The sequence below is a fragment of the Neolamprologus multifasciatus genome, chromosome 11, assembly GCF_963576455.1.
Source record: "Neolamprologus multifasciatus chromosome 11, fNeoMul1.2, whole genome shotgun sequence".
Taxonomy (NCBI): Eukaryota; Metazoa; Chordata; class Actinopteri; order Cichliformes; family Cichlidae; genus Neolamprologus; species Neolamprologus multifasciatus.
The window spans coordinates 32720312-32734862 of record NC_140449.1 but is presented as its reverse complement, the minus strand read 5'-3'; the positions used below and the strand labels follow the sequence as shown (position 1 = coordinate 32734862).

At 38.2% G+C, this 14551-nt stretch overlaps 1 protein-coding gene across 2 annotated transcripts; it reads left to right on the top strand.

Annotated features, from left to right (window-relative positions):
* The first annotated feature begins 1622 nt into the window (after positions 1 to 1622).
* Positions 1623 to 12966, top strand: tap1 (transporter 1, ATP-binding cassette, sub-family B (MDR/TAP)). 2 transcript variants are annotated; one of them, XM_085177747.1, is made up of 13 exons: positions 1623 to 1756; positions 2521 to 2853; positions 3687 to 3915; positions 5174 to 5288; positions 5640 to 5770; positions 5955 to 6160; positions 6280 to 6477; positions 7149 to 7277; positions 7352 to 7546; positions 8534 to 8707; positions 10960 to 11119; positions 11221 to 11357; positions 11441 to 12966. In XM_085177747.1, the coding sequence occupies exons 2-13, from the start codon at positions 2533 to 2535 to the stop codon at positions 11660 to 11662; spliced, it is 2217 nt and encodes a 738-aa protein (XP_085033873.1). In that variant the 5' UTR covers positions 1623 to 1756; positions 2521 to 2532; the 3' UTR covers positions 11663 to 12966. The 2 variants fall into 2 exon arrangements, with proteins under 2 accessions (XP_085033873.1, XP_085033874.1); XM_085177748.1 differs by lacking the exon at positions 1623 to 1756 and adding an exon at positions 1806 to 1999.
* The last annotated feature ends 1585 nt before the right edge of the window (positions 12967 to 14551 follow it).

Sequence of the window (14551 nt, the reverse complement as noted above, 5' to 3'; positions counted from 1 at the left end):
AGGGAAACAAAAACGAATATTATTGTAGCAAATCCCATAAGGTCTTCTGACAGTATTCTGATGCAGGCCATCTATGCAAGTCTGACTGCAAGAATTATTTATATAATTCAATTCTGTGGTTACAAAGAGATTAATTGCTTTAGTTTGCACTAGAAGAACAATAACAACAAAGTGCCTTACTACTTAAATGATTATTACTTTTTCAATTTTTAAATGTGGTGTCCCGTATTAATTTTTAAATTAAAACTCAACCCACTGGCAGATATGTATAACGTTCCTGTTTTCAGTGCTCACAATGTATTTGTTTGTGCATTGAATTTAAAATGAGTGAAATCTAACAACATGTAAATATGCTTTTATATACTGAAAACTGCTATGAAAAAAGGCATCATTCTCCATAATAATAGGGCTAATGGGTCAACATAAGGGTTCAAATTAGAATTATTCAATGGCTGCTCTCAGTTCAATATTTACCATACTAGCCTATTTTATTTACCAGCTGTGGTTTGCACCATTGCCTCACAGCAAGAAAACCCTTTGTTCAAATCCATCACAAGGCTGGAGCTTTCCTGCATGGACTTTGCATGTTCACAACCCTAAATTGGATAAAGAGAAGAAAATGAATTGATGGACTTTGCTTGATTTTTTTCATTTAGTAAAGCATTCTACTTTTGAACAGATTACTGTGGATTTAATTAACAGTTATGATTACTAGGTACTAAAAACGCTTAATTTTCTCCAAAGTTAACCTCAGTGAACTACAGTATAAACATGCTGCATACATTTTAAAGAAATTATTATCCCAAAAGTATGTTTTATACTGCTGCAGTAGAAATTTCAAAAAATATTTCCCAACATAGAAACTAGAATACAGTAAAAACACAAAAAGGGATATTGTATTGGCTGAATCCAGTTTGAATTAGTTTAAAATTCTACATTTTAAACTCAGTTTTTTTTTTTAAATGCAATAAAGGACTATAAATCTGTTGTTTTTTAAGTGCTGAAGTGTAAGAAATTGACCAAAGATGTATTTTATTGCTTTTTTTTTTTTTTCAAAATAAACAGCAAAGCAAACACATGCTTTGTGATTTACAGGGGTTTACAAAGAGGGTTCCTAAAATAGTAGGAACACTTTTAGCTTTGCTTTTTCCAGCCATCAAACCGGAAAGAAGGGAAAGGAAGGAAACTGTCAGGGAGTTCAAAGATTCTGTTGGGGATTTCAGTGTCCAAGACCAGGCAAGAGTCAACATGTGACTGTCAGCCAGGCAAATCAGGCAACAAATATGGAGCCGCAAGGCAGGATGAAAAGAGGAATACCTCAAGGGAGGTTCATGTGGCTATTTTGGGTGGGTTTACACTCAATGTGAACCAATAAAGATAATTAAACAATATATATCAAAACTACACCACAAAACAATATACATAGCTATTTAGTCTACTATTGCTTCTGGGACCAGAATGCATGGATGAATGAATAAATGAAGAAATATATGAAAGTATAAAAATATATATCCAAGCGATTTATGTAATTACTGTGATTCTAGCTGTTGTTCATTTAAAACGCTAGAGTAAAAAGCTCATGCAATTGTACCTCCTCGCCACACGGGGTCGCTGTTGGACTGATTTTCATATCAGGCACATCCTATCAACTTTGCAGTGTTGGTGGCAGCAGGCACTCCACACACTGAAGTTATTCTCCAAAAACAAGTTTTCTGAGTAATAATGTTGGAATAAAAACGTGACGGTTTAAATAAAGGTAAGTTTTGTTTGTCGCTGGTCTTCGGTAGGAGGACGTATGTGGGACTTTCCATTCCAAAAGCTCTATAAATAGTTAGTTTCGGTTTCAGTTTACCAGTCAGTGGTTGTCGGTTCGTGACTGAACAGGCTGCCGGTTTGTAGATATTAAATTAACGTTATTTACTTGGTCTGAGGTTATATTCGAGTTTTTCAAAGGTTTGGGACGTTCGTCGAAGCAAACAGGTCGTGTCAAGGAAACCGAGTAAGTAGGTTGGATTTGAGGGTAATTATAACAGTTACTATCCCCTGTAAACTCATGTAGTATACGCTATCAATGCTGTTTATGATAGTAGGTGTCAACATTTGCCATAATTGTTTGTGTTTGTGTGTGATGTTTGGTTTATTCACGGAGCCATTTCAAAGAAATCATCAGGGCAGCAGAAAATGAAAGTAAACGCAATCGGCAACAAAGTGAAAGTAAATAGGGACCATTGTCCTTATAGTGCATTCAAAATGTAGGCCTGGTGTTTGATGTTTGATCATGTTTGATCCGTCAGTCCCATCCACCCAACACTTATAGACGTAATGTCACTCTTCCAGGGGGAAAAGGAAATACTCTAGTGTACAAAGACTAGTGCATGGTGCGTTATAACGTTAATATGAGTATAAGTTGAAAAAGTTTGCCCACTGGTGACACATAGATCATGCTTATTTTATGTTTTTGCATGTTTGCATATTGTGCTGATATTAATACTCAGCCGTCTCTGTCATTTGTTTTTGCAGAGTGTGTGCGTAATGCAGAAGATGAGCTACTTTTTCCCGGTGCTTTGCGTGTGCCTGGATGTGTGTGTGGTGCACACCATCCGCCTGGCCCAACTCTCGCCTCTCCTACTCTCTCATCCGTTCGTCACCCTATGGGTAGGAGCCCTGACCAGAGCCTCCCTCCTTGCCTTCCTGGCCTTCACCTACCCTGGAAGCCTACCATGGACTAAAAGCTTCGAGGGGATCCAGAGCTTAGGGGTCCTTTGCTTCCACTTCCCAGTGTACGCTAGTCTTCTCTGGGCGCTGGGGCAGTCCACCATGGAGGAACTGTGGGGGTGGCACTCCTGGGAGAGGGTGAGTGTATGTGTTTTGTTGTCTACCACGCTACAATATGTGCAACCTTGGTGAGCAGCAAGAAGGAAAATATGAATTCATTACCTAATGCACTTTGAGGGGACATATCTCAATAAGAAATGTGCTTTTCTTTACGTGCAATAGCTATCTGTGAACTGCAGGATTCTTACCAGCTACTTTGAAGTGTAAAATGCATCACACAAATCTTATGATAAGAGTTGAAGTTTATTGTTCTATATCAGTAACTTCTCCTGCAGCAGAAAGTTGTCAAAGTGCCAGTTAAAACTGCAGTATCAGTAAGAACAATCAAATATATTAGATAATGAAAATATCAGGAGCATTTAGCTGAAATAAGAAGTATGAATACAAGTATTTGTTAATGTATCTATAATCTACATTTTCTATGCTTTTTTACTTGGAATCTTTTTAAATTGTGTTACTGCCACCCTGGAGGTCTTCAGTTCTTCTTCTTTTGTTTCATGACAGAAACCACTTAACAACTTTGTGATTGCTGCCAGCATGGATGGGATACATAAATTGTTGCTTTCATGTCTTAAGTCTGATCAGCAGACAAAACACACATTTACACATTAATATAATGAAAAAGTGAATAATGTTTTTCTCTATATGTGTTTATTAGATTTCTAGTAGTAGATCTCTCAGATAATTGAACAGTTTCCAGTGTAATTGAACTTTTTTTGAGCAGAAAATAAAAATAATGCATAAAAGATACTCAGCCTGGAACAAGATCTGAAACCAAAACCAATTTATTTCATCTAAGCTAACTAAACACACGTGCAATGGTTATATTAAACCTGTCCTTTGTCCTGCAGGTGTTACAGGGTTATATCGTGACACTAGTGGCCTGGCTCTACTGGAGTCGGTATGTGTCATCTCTTTTGATCTCCTGGGGCCAGTACATTTCATCTTTTATTAAGAGGACACCATCTCAGAAGCCAAAAGAGGAGACCGGGGCCTCTCTGAAGAGACTGATGGGATACATGCAGCCCTTTTTCTGGCGCTTTGTTGCTGTGCTGATACTTGTCTTTCTCTCGTCTTATGGTATGTGAAATAACACCTTTGAAGTGGGGTCTGTTGCGCATGTTTCTTTCATTCCATCGTATTTATAGTATTACAATTGTGTATTCTCATATTAAACATCATCAGAGTGGCAAATAATGAGGTTAGCATACGTGAAAGTAAACCCTGTGTGCAGAATGTCATGCTTCAGACTCGGTTTCAGATAGTTTTTTAAAGAGAGGGGGAAGGGTGATAAATGTGCCCGTTCCAGACTAGAGGTGGGAATCACCATACATCCCACGATACGATATTATCACAATACTTAACGCACGATACGATATTATTGCAATTTTTAAAAATATTTTGCAATATTCAGATTCTGTACATAAAGGTAAACTTTATCAATATTCATTTTATCTAATATCAAAGTCTCACACTCAGTCTTTCTCTCATTTCAGTTTTATTGTTGACAAACTGAACGGTTTGTATTACAGTCTAGTCCAACTTAACTGAATCAACCATCTGGTACAATTATAGCTATTCTGAACTATGCAGTTTATGAAAACTATGCAGCCCCTTCAGCAACTGAAGAATTTGACAGTAAATTAAAACAAAATATAATTTTACATTAAATAAAAAAGTTTTAAACTTAATTAAAATAAAACATGTCTTAAATTAAAATAAGTAAACTGTCATGTTTATTGCTGCCAAAAACAAGTTAAACACATTTGGACAGTGAAGGAATGTCAGGATTCTTGCTCAGAAAAAGGATCAACATGCTCTGAAGTCAGAGCACAAAAACCTTTTTTGTAACAAAATATCAATTTCTGCTGTCCCTGTATCGATACATTATTAGCAAACAAAATATCACCATACTACACAGTATCGATTTTTCCCCCCACCCCTATTCCAGACAGTGAATTACCTAGAGGGTTGCATTAAGGCCCAGTATAAGATAAATAAGGATTATTTTGAACTTTGAATCATGTGTGGAGCTCCTTTAGTTTAAGCTCCTTTTCGTTTAAATTAAAGCGTGCATGTCCTTCTTGCCACTACAGTGTTTTGAAATTATATCCTGTAGTTATCATTGTGTTCATGTCATTGTCCTCATGCTGTTAATTTAAGTATAGGAAGAAAGGTCTTGTTTTCTGCAGCACTAGCTGCATATCTGTAAACTGTAATTGTAGGCAAATAAGGAAATGTAATCACAGTCCACTGACGCTGCTGAATGTAAACGTTAACCTGGCAGTTGGGCTTTGCCAAAGATCAGTATGGTGATAATGTTAACACCTGCTTTCAGGTGAGATGGCTATTCCTCAGTACACTGGACGCATGGCTGACTGGATCATGAACGAAGAAGCACCTGACGCCTTCACAGAGGCCATTACAATCATGACACTAATGACCATTGCCAGGTAATACAACCTTTGTCTTCTTTGGTTATTAAAGTTGGTTTTTGAAGGTTCTCTCCGTTTACTAACGCAGAACGATTTAATTAGAATAAATAAAAAACATGTGACCTGTTTGCTAAAAATTTCAGGGATTTTTTTAAATACTCAGAAATGAACTGAAAGAGTGTTGTGAGGATGGTCAGCATTAACCTAGGATGCTTTTTACACCCGAGCTCCTGCTCCAACCCATGTAGTGTCGTTTCAGTCACTTCTGAGGATATGTGTACAACAGAAGCTTAACAAAAGCTTAAAGATATGGCTGTAATAATATTTTATGTACTTTTAGTGTAACTCTTCCTCTGCTTTATGTCTCAGTGCTGTGCTCGAGTTTATATGTGACCTCACGTACAATATCACCATGAGCCGCATACACACCTCGGTGCAGGGAGTCGTCTTCCAGGCCGTGCTGAAACAGGAGATCGCTTTCTTTGATGCCACTTCAACAGGTAAATTATGTACAAACCGTATACAAGATTAATGTTTCGTTAATTAATAACTAAAACCCTAAAGGCCAATCTCAGTTTCCTCTTAAAAAGTTTTGTGAACTTGTTACAAATAATCCAGAAAAATGAAGTATATATATACACTTAAAATGCGATCCCTTTAAGACGACTCCTGCTGTACTGTTAGGTGAACTGGTGTCACGGATTACCACTGATACCAACAGCGTGAGTGAAGCTCTGAGCGAGGAGCTGAGTCTTCTGATGTGGTACACGGCTCGTTTCGGCTTCCTCTTGTTCTACATGGTGAGCCAGTCATGGAAAATGACGCTGCTCACATGCATGGGGCTGCCCATCATCTGGGTCATACCCAAGCTCACCGGACGCTTCCACCAGGTGATGTGAAAAATTTAGCTTTAATTACTTGTTGATCAGTTACAATAGTGACGAATCAATAAAATATGTCTTGTTTTACTGAATCAAACTGTGTAGTTTAATTTTTCATTATATTTCAGACTATTGCTGTGCAAGTTCAAGAGTCACTGGCAAAGGCTAACCAGGTGGCCACAGAGACCTTCTCAAACATGAAGACAGTGAGGAGTTTTGCCAATGAGGACGGTGAGACAGAGAAGTACAGACTGCGCCTGGAGGACACTTACGCCCTTAATAAAAAGGAGGCAGCTGCCTATGCGGCTTCTACCTGGGCTAACAGTGTGAGTTGAACACTGATCTCTGCTACAGAGTATTTGCCGTTTTTGTTTAGCCTGACTAGTGCGAATATGTGGCAGTGGGAGTGTCTAAAGGCAGCTAACGAGACATTTAAACACCTTTTATTTGTTGTTTTTATAGCTAGAAATTGTAACTGAGATAAATACACAAGGTGAAATCTGATTATAAATTTCAAAGAGGATCTGTTGTGCTTTTCGGTGCATGCGAAAACATAAATGCAATCAGATCTGACCTTTAACCTGCCGACTCCTGCTGTTGTGCTGTAAGTTCAGACCTCTGGTGGTGTCTTTGTTGACAGAGGATGTTAAGCAGTGCATTTCTTGCACCTATGAATATATATAGGCCTTGTTATTAAGAGGCCAAACCCATCATTATATCACACAATAAGCAGTTAAGGAGTGTAGCAGATACCAAACATTTGTCCAGCTGCAATCTTTGGTGCTTATTATATTCTCTTGTTTCAAAGTGAAGTGCATAAAGGGCTCGTTTTAACTTTAAATCACACAAAGCAATTTTCAATGAATCTAAAAGAGGGTACACCGAGGTGGTACACTGTAAATGTAGACTTCAGCATCACGGTCAATTACTCATTAATACTTAATGTAACTCATTTTACAGTTGATCACTCTGTAAGCTGTTGTTCTTGTTTCTCCAGATGACTACCCTAGCTTTGAAGGTATGCATTCTGTACTACGGGGGCACACTTGTGACCAGGGGGGCCGTCAGCAGTGGAGATCTTGTGTCGTTTGTCCTTTATGAGCTGCAGTTTGCTTCTGCTGTTGAGGTGAGCCATCGGCCAAGAAGAAGCATAAATGGATGCTCACTTTTTCCTCTTATTCATGACTACTTCTCTTTCAGGCTGTCATGCGATATTACCCACAAGTGAAGAAAGCAATTGGAGCCTCTGAGAAGATCTTTGAATATTTGGATAGAAAACCTCAAGTACCCCCAGATGGTACTTTGGCCCCTGAAAATCTTCAGGGACACATTCAATTCAAAAACGTTACATTTTCATATAATGGAAAACTAAATGAAGAAAATCTCGTCCTTAAGGTATGTACTAATTTGTCCTGTGTAGAGCAGGGCGATATGACCAAAAATATTTATCACGATATACATTTGAAATTTTGCGATAACGATATAATTGACACTAGACAAAATGCTTTACAACTCCACAACTTTATTAGTGCAAAAAACCCCATCAATGTATTTTCAATTAAACAAGCAGCTGTTTTTTATGTGCATTAAAGTTATATAAAAATGTAACAGTGCAAATTCTTTGCTGACAGTTTAACCAAAATGCATTTCCAGTGGAAATTGGCCGACATATCCTCAGCATAATCATGTATAATATCCACAACACTTAAAAAGAGGTTATACACACACAATACGGTAATATTATGTTGAAGCACAGTACGTATCCCTCCGCGGGGCGCCTAACTACGACAGCCGTAATGCTCCGACAATCCATCAAGCGGTGCGGCTTCGTAGCTTAGCAAAGTCGTACTAAAACATTTGACAGATTTTCCAGCGCCGTGTACATAAAATCGTTTCGAGGTCAGTAAACACAACCAGAATTCATACATAAGGCACACGGGATTATAAGGGGCTCTGTCAATTTTCAGTAAAATTAAAGGATTGATTTTAAGTGTGCCGTATTTTCCAAACAACACGGTAATAACAACGGCCCGCTAGCATGCGCTACCAAAAATAGTGCTTTGTTGTGTATCTGACGGACGAAAGCTAAACCAGTTCCACACCACTGAAGTTGCAGCATTTTTACAAATCAATTCTGGTTCATTCGTTTCATTTAACGATCCACTTTCGCTCTTCTCATTCTGCGTCGCCGCCATGTGCGTATGTAAACATAGGCATTGCGCATGCGCGTTTTACCCATATTCTATCGCGATATTTCATTTTCCTATCGTTGCCCAAAATTACACCGGTATTACTGTGAACGGTATGATATAGCCCAGCCCTAGTCCTGTGCATGTTTTACTTCAAGTTAAAGCATTCCTTAAAATATACCTCTTTCACCAGAATATATCTCTGGAGGTCAAGCCAGGCCGAATCACTGCCCTCGTGGGTCTTAATAGATCAGGGAAGTCCACCTGCGTGAAGCTGCTGGAGAGGTTTTACCAGCCTATAGAAGGGGAGATTCTCCTGGATGGCAAACCGCTGAAAAGCTACAAAGACCAGTACCTACATGACAAGGTTTGTGAATATCAGATATTTAATTCCATTTATCTTTGTATTTATAATCTTTGTGCTTAACGGTGCCATGGGAAACACTCAACGCAAACATTTCTTTGGTTTGTTTACAAGAAAATTCCAGAGTGCACCTTTAAAGCTGCATTAAGTGGGGTCTTTTTTTGGCCACTGGGGGAAAACAGCTTATAAGCTGTTAAGCTGTTGCTCTAAAATGATTAAGTGTGATGCAAGTTCTGCATGCAGTATTTTCAAAAGATCGATTGAATGCCTAAACATTTCTTCTTTAAAAAGATGAAAGGTCAATAACATCGTATTTTAGCTTTAAAGGACCTGATCACAGTGGAAGAACAACAGTAAACACTTTTAGCCTGTTGGGACCCACTGATGATAGTTTTCAGGCCTTATTTTTCTGTATATTATTATCTTTTATGTTTTTTACTGGGATCAAATTTTACTATATCTTTTTTAGAAGAAATAAATGCAGAGGTGTTATTGTTTTGCATTTTCTAACTAGTATTTTTCTTCATGTTATTTTTTTCAATTTAGTTTAATCTCATTTAAAGACAGATTTACTCATACGTTGTGCCAATTGATTTAAAATAAAGTACTGTTGGTATTTACAAAGCGACTGCGAGTAAGAGGTAAGAAGTGAGAGATGTTTGTGACTGACCCTGTTCTGTATGTCTTTCTGGGAGTCCCCTACTGAAGGAACAAAACATAGGGAGAAGAAATTTTTAATCAAGCACGTAAAGTTATCTTTTTTTTTGTGCTTGATATTTAAATGAACTGACTGCATCCAAATTTAGAAATCAACGCAACTTTTGTACATCGCTCAGAAAAAGTAACTACTCCTACGAATACTGTTTTACTATTTGGGGACTGCGTTCACACGCTATTTTGCCCAGTTTAGTAAATCTGGCCCTTAGTTCCCAGAGTGGATTTTTAATATAAATATAATTACAATTAAAGTTGATCAGTTTCATTGCTAGGTTTTTGTTATTTTGAAAGTGACTCGCAGTCACCGGGACACCAACCATCCCAGTAACTGTTAGAGGTGGGAATCACCATACATCCCACGATACGATATTATCACAATACTTAACTCACGATACGATATTATTGCAATTTTTTTAAATATTTTGCGATATTCAAATTCTGTACATAAAGGTAAACTTTATCAATATTCGTTTTATCTAATATCAAAGTCTCGCACTCAGTCTTTCTCTCATTTCAGTTTTATTGTTGACAAACTGAACGGTTTGTATTACAGTCTAGTCCAACTTAACTGAACGCAACCATCTGGTACAATTATAGCTATTCTGAATTATGAAATTTATAAAAACTATGCAGCCCCTTCAGCAACTGAAGAATTCGAAAGTAAATTAAAACAAAATAAGTAAACTGTCATGTTTATTGCTGCCAAAAAAAAGTTAAACACATTTGGACAGTGAAGGAATGTCAGGATTGTTGCTCAGAAAAAGGATCAACATGCTCTGAAGTCAGAGCAAAAAACCTTTTTTGTAACAAAATATCGATTTCTGCTGTCCCTGTATCGATTATTAGCAAACAAAATATCACGATACTACATAGTATCGTTTTTTTCCCCCACCCCTAGTAACTGTATGCATCAAACCCTCATCAGACTCACTGTTAGGACAAGTTTGACCAAAGGCTAAAACAAAATACATTTTGTGTATATTTTCCTTTTTTTTCAAGTGTCTAATATTATTTCAGTTCTTTCATTTTTATATAAGTGTATATATATATTTTTTTTTAAATTTTAGCTAAGTATTTTCTTTTTTTTAGCTAAGTATTTTCTACACCTAGTTTTAGTTTAGTTTTAGCTAACAGTAAACTTCAGCTGGGAACAAAGACCTCATCAACATCAACCTCTGTGGCTATTCACACCTAGGGGTTTATCAAGTCCTCATGACACAAATTTAACTGCTAAACTGAAGTTAAAGATACTAAATAAATCCTGTGAATTCTGTATAAAATGGAAATGGAATGAAATTATCCCCTGAGCTTCAGCTAATGATGACAGGGAAGCATTTTCACAGTTTACTAAACGTTTTTCCTCCAAATTCCTGTTTAAATTCACTCCTTTGTCACCTGTCTTATCTTGTTATAAGGATACTTATTTGTGCTTTTTCTTAGCTTTAATCTGCAGCTGATTTCTTTGAAGGCCCTGCTTAGAGTCTGCTGTGAATATTACACAGTCACTAATATCCTGTCTTCGTTCTGTTTGCTCATAGATTGCTGTGGTGAGCCAGGAATGTGTGCTGTTTGCTCGCTCTGTTCGAGAGAACATCAAATATGGCTACGAGCATGTCTCTGATGACGAAATGTATAAGGCTGCAAATCTGGCCAGCGCCCACAAATTCATCATGGAACTGCCGAATAAATATGACACAGGTTCGACCCAGAATCTCAGCGTTTAACGGCACCACAACATTTCATATTTTCTAAGGCTCTACCTAAGCAAAATTTTGTTGGTACGTCCCTCTGTTTCATAGATGCCGGGGAGAAGGGTGGCCAGGTGTCTGGAGGCCAAAAGCAGCGTATTGCTATTGCTCGAGCTTTAATCAGACGTCCTAAAGTCCTGATTCTGGACAATGCCACAAGTGATTTGGACACAGAGAACGAATATCAAGTAGGAAATTCTTCATCTTTAGTGATTTTGCATATTTCTTAAAGCTGTTTTTCCTTTAAAACCATAATGATTGTGCTCTACAGGTCCACCAGGCGTTGATGGATCAAGAAAAAGACTGCTCCGTGCTGTTGATATCCAACAAGATGAGTGTTGTTAAGAAGGCCAGTCACATAATTGTCATCGATAGAGGGATGGTGAAGGAAGAGGGCCACCACGAGGAGCTGATGAATAACAAAGGCCTTTATGCTAGCCTGGTGGAAAAGCAAAATAATAGCCGTTTCCGAAATGAGGAAGAATTGAATTGAGATGCAGTGAGAAGTGTGAGCAGCACTCCAGGAACAGACTTGCTGGTTTTAAGACTTAGATCTGATTTATGCTTCAGCGGGAAATCTACACCTTAACCTGCGATGTAGCCACAAACCCCTGCTAACCCTGCAACCTAACCTGACATGCACCTCCCAAATGTAACTACACATTGGGTGGATGCAACCCGAAGTTACTGTGATCGGCTTGTTCAGCATCATCGATTCCTCATGTATATTTTGAGTGCTAGTTTTTTGCAGCAGTTTTTAAAGTTACGAGTGAAGGAATAACAGTGGTCACTTCAGTATAAGGAATAATAATCATAGCATCAATGTAAGGATTCACAAATGTCAGTAAACTCCTGGAGTGCTGAAACTGTCAGAATAGACATGAGAGAAAGAGTACAAAGAAGTGAAAAACTAGAAGGACAAATATGTCTGACTGCGAAAAAAACTGACCGAAAAAAGTCCCCAAATTACATTTTTTTCTATCAGCTGGCACCATATGAAACATCAGGACTTGACCACACAGTAATTAACACATAATGCACCAGCAAAGGCATAAATGCCGGCAATGACGTCGGCCACTTACGCAGGTTACATGTGGGCTCTACAAAGATTCCCGCAGAAGTCTAAACCAGGCCTAAAAGAGGCAAAACTCAGGCTACATTTATATTGTAAATATTTTTTTGCTGTGAGACCACCCCTCGTATTACAAAGGTTTGCTGGAGTTTACCCAGTAAGACTGTTGCACCTTAAAGTCATTGAAGCTGTTATCTACCTACTCAGCAGTCCCTGAGAGTTGCATCCTGTCCCAAAGATGCAACCAGCAGACCGGTCCAGATAAAAATCCTCCGTCATAATAAAATAATGCATTTTCAATTAGGAAATATAAATGAGTAAAGCAACTATAAACAATAATGTCTAGTTTTGGTTAAAAAAAACAAACATCAAATTTTCAAAAAAGAAAATCTGTATTATAAACCTTCAAGCCATGATTGATTTGCAGCTTTCCCTCCAATGCTGTAATACATCCAGACATACAGTTTTAAAAGAAAAGGCACAGTACCATAAGCAGTTTAGCAAAATCAGTGGTAGTGGGTAGATGAATGTTTCTTTATTATTGTCACATCACCCAAACCCACATCCCTCTGGTGAGCTTTTATATGCCTTTGGGTGTGATTGCGAGAGCTCATGGTCACTCTTTTGCTTCATACACTGTAGATGTAGAGATCAAGCAGCTAGATTCACTTTACTTTATATTGCACTATTTAAAACTGTGTTTCTAAATGTGCTGGATGGGTTTATGTGTGTTTGTTTTATTTTTCTGTACTTTTCCCTTTATGGATGATTCTTTACAACTCAATGTTCAAACTTGTTTGCTTCCGCAGAAAAATATTTACACAAATCATGACTTGCTGCATTGTTTTTAATATTCAACTTTTCATTAGTAAATCTTTTAAACAGAGCTGCTCTGTGGTGCGTGTGATTTATTAATGTAAAAAAAACATTTTCTCATAAAGGTGTTTTCTTTGTAATAGCGTTAAGTTGTTGCGGAAGGTTCTGAGTGCTTATGCTTTCCGCTTTTGTTGTATAGTAATACATCACAATAAATTATTACTGTTAAATAACATGTGGATTCAGTAGTAAGTGTTAATAAAGCAAAAGTAGGTTTTGCATTTTAATTCAATTCAATTCAATTTTATTTATATAGCGCCAAATCACAACAAATGTCGCCTCAAGGCGCTTCATAGATACAGAGAAAAGCCCAACAATCATATGACCCCCTATGAGCAAGCACTTTGGCGACAGTGGGAAGGAAAAACTCCCTTTTAACAGGAAGAAACCTCCGGCAGAACCAGGCTCAGGGAGGGGCGGCCATCTGCTGCGACCGGTTGGGGTGAGAGAAGGAAGACAGGATAAAAGACATGCTGTGGAAGAGAGACAGAGGTTAATAACAGATACGATTCAATACAGAGAGGTCTGTTAACACATAGTGAGTGAGAAAGGTGACTGGAAAGGAAAAACTCAATGCATCATGGGAATCCCCCGGCAGCCTACATCTATTGCAGCATAACTAAGGGAGGATTCAGGGTCACCTGGTCCAGCCCTAACTATATGCTTTAGCAAAAAGGAAAGTTTTAAGCCTAATCTTAAAAGTAGAGATAGTGTCTGTCTCCCGAATCCAAACTGGAAGCTGGTTCCACAGAAGAGGGGCCTGAAAACTGAAGGCTCTCCCTCCCATTCTACTTTTAAATACTCTAGGAACAACAAGTAGGCCTGCAGAGCGAGAGCGAAGTGCTCTAATAGGGTGATATGGTACTACAAGGTCATTAAGATAAGATGGGGCCTGATTATTTAAGACCTTGTATGTGAGGAGCAGGATTTTGAATTCAATTCTGGATTTTAAATTCCTCGAAGTTGCCACCTCTTGCTTTGTTAACAGCTTTACATACTCTTTCTGTATACAGCATTCTTAACACTCTTGTAGAAGTTCCCTCATAAACCGAGCACAACTTGTTGGCTGCTTTTCAACTATTCCCAAATTAACTCAACTGGATTTAAGTCGTGACTGTGGTCTTAATGTCCCCTGTGCCTCACAGTGAGGGCCACACATGGAAATCCAATCTCTTTTCCTTTATTTTACAAAGATAATGTGTCTGGTACCAAAAATAGCACAGTTAAACTCATGAGGCTGAAGTCTGGATTCACATTGGTCAGTTGTCAAGTCATATTTTTCCAGGCTGAAGCAGTTCTCTTCTTCATACTGGTCTCCTTCAGTACTGGCTCCACCTTCGAGGCCTGATTCACTCAGTCTCCCTCCAACAGCTGATGAAATGTGTCTGCTATTTGAACTTCTGGAGGCTTTGATGTGGGCTCTAATCTGAGGCG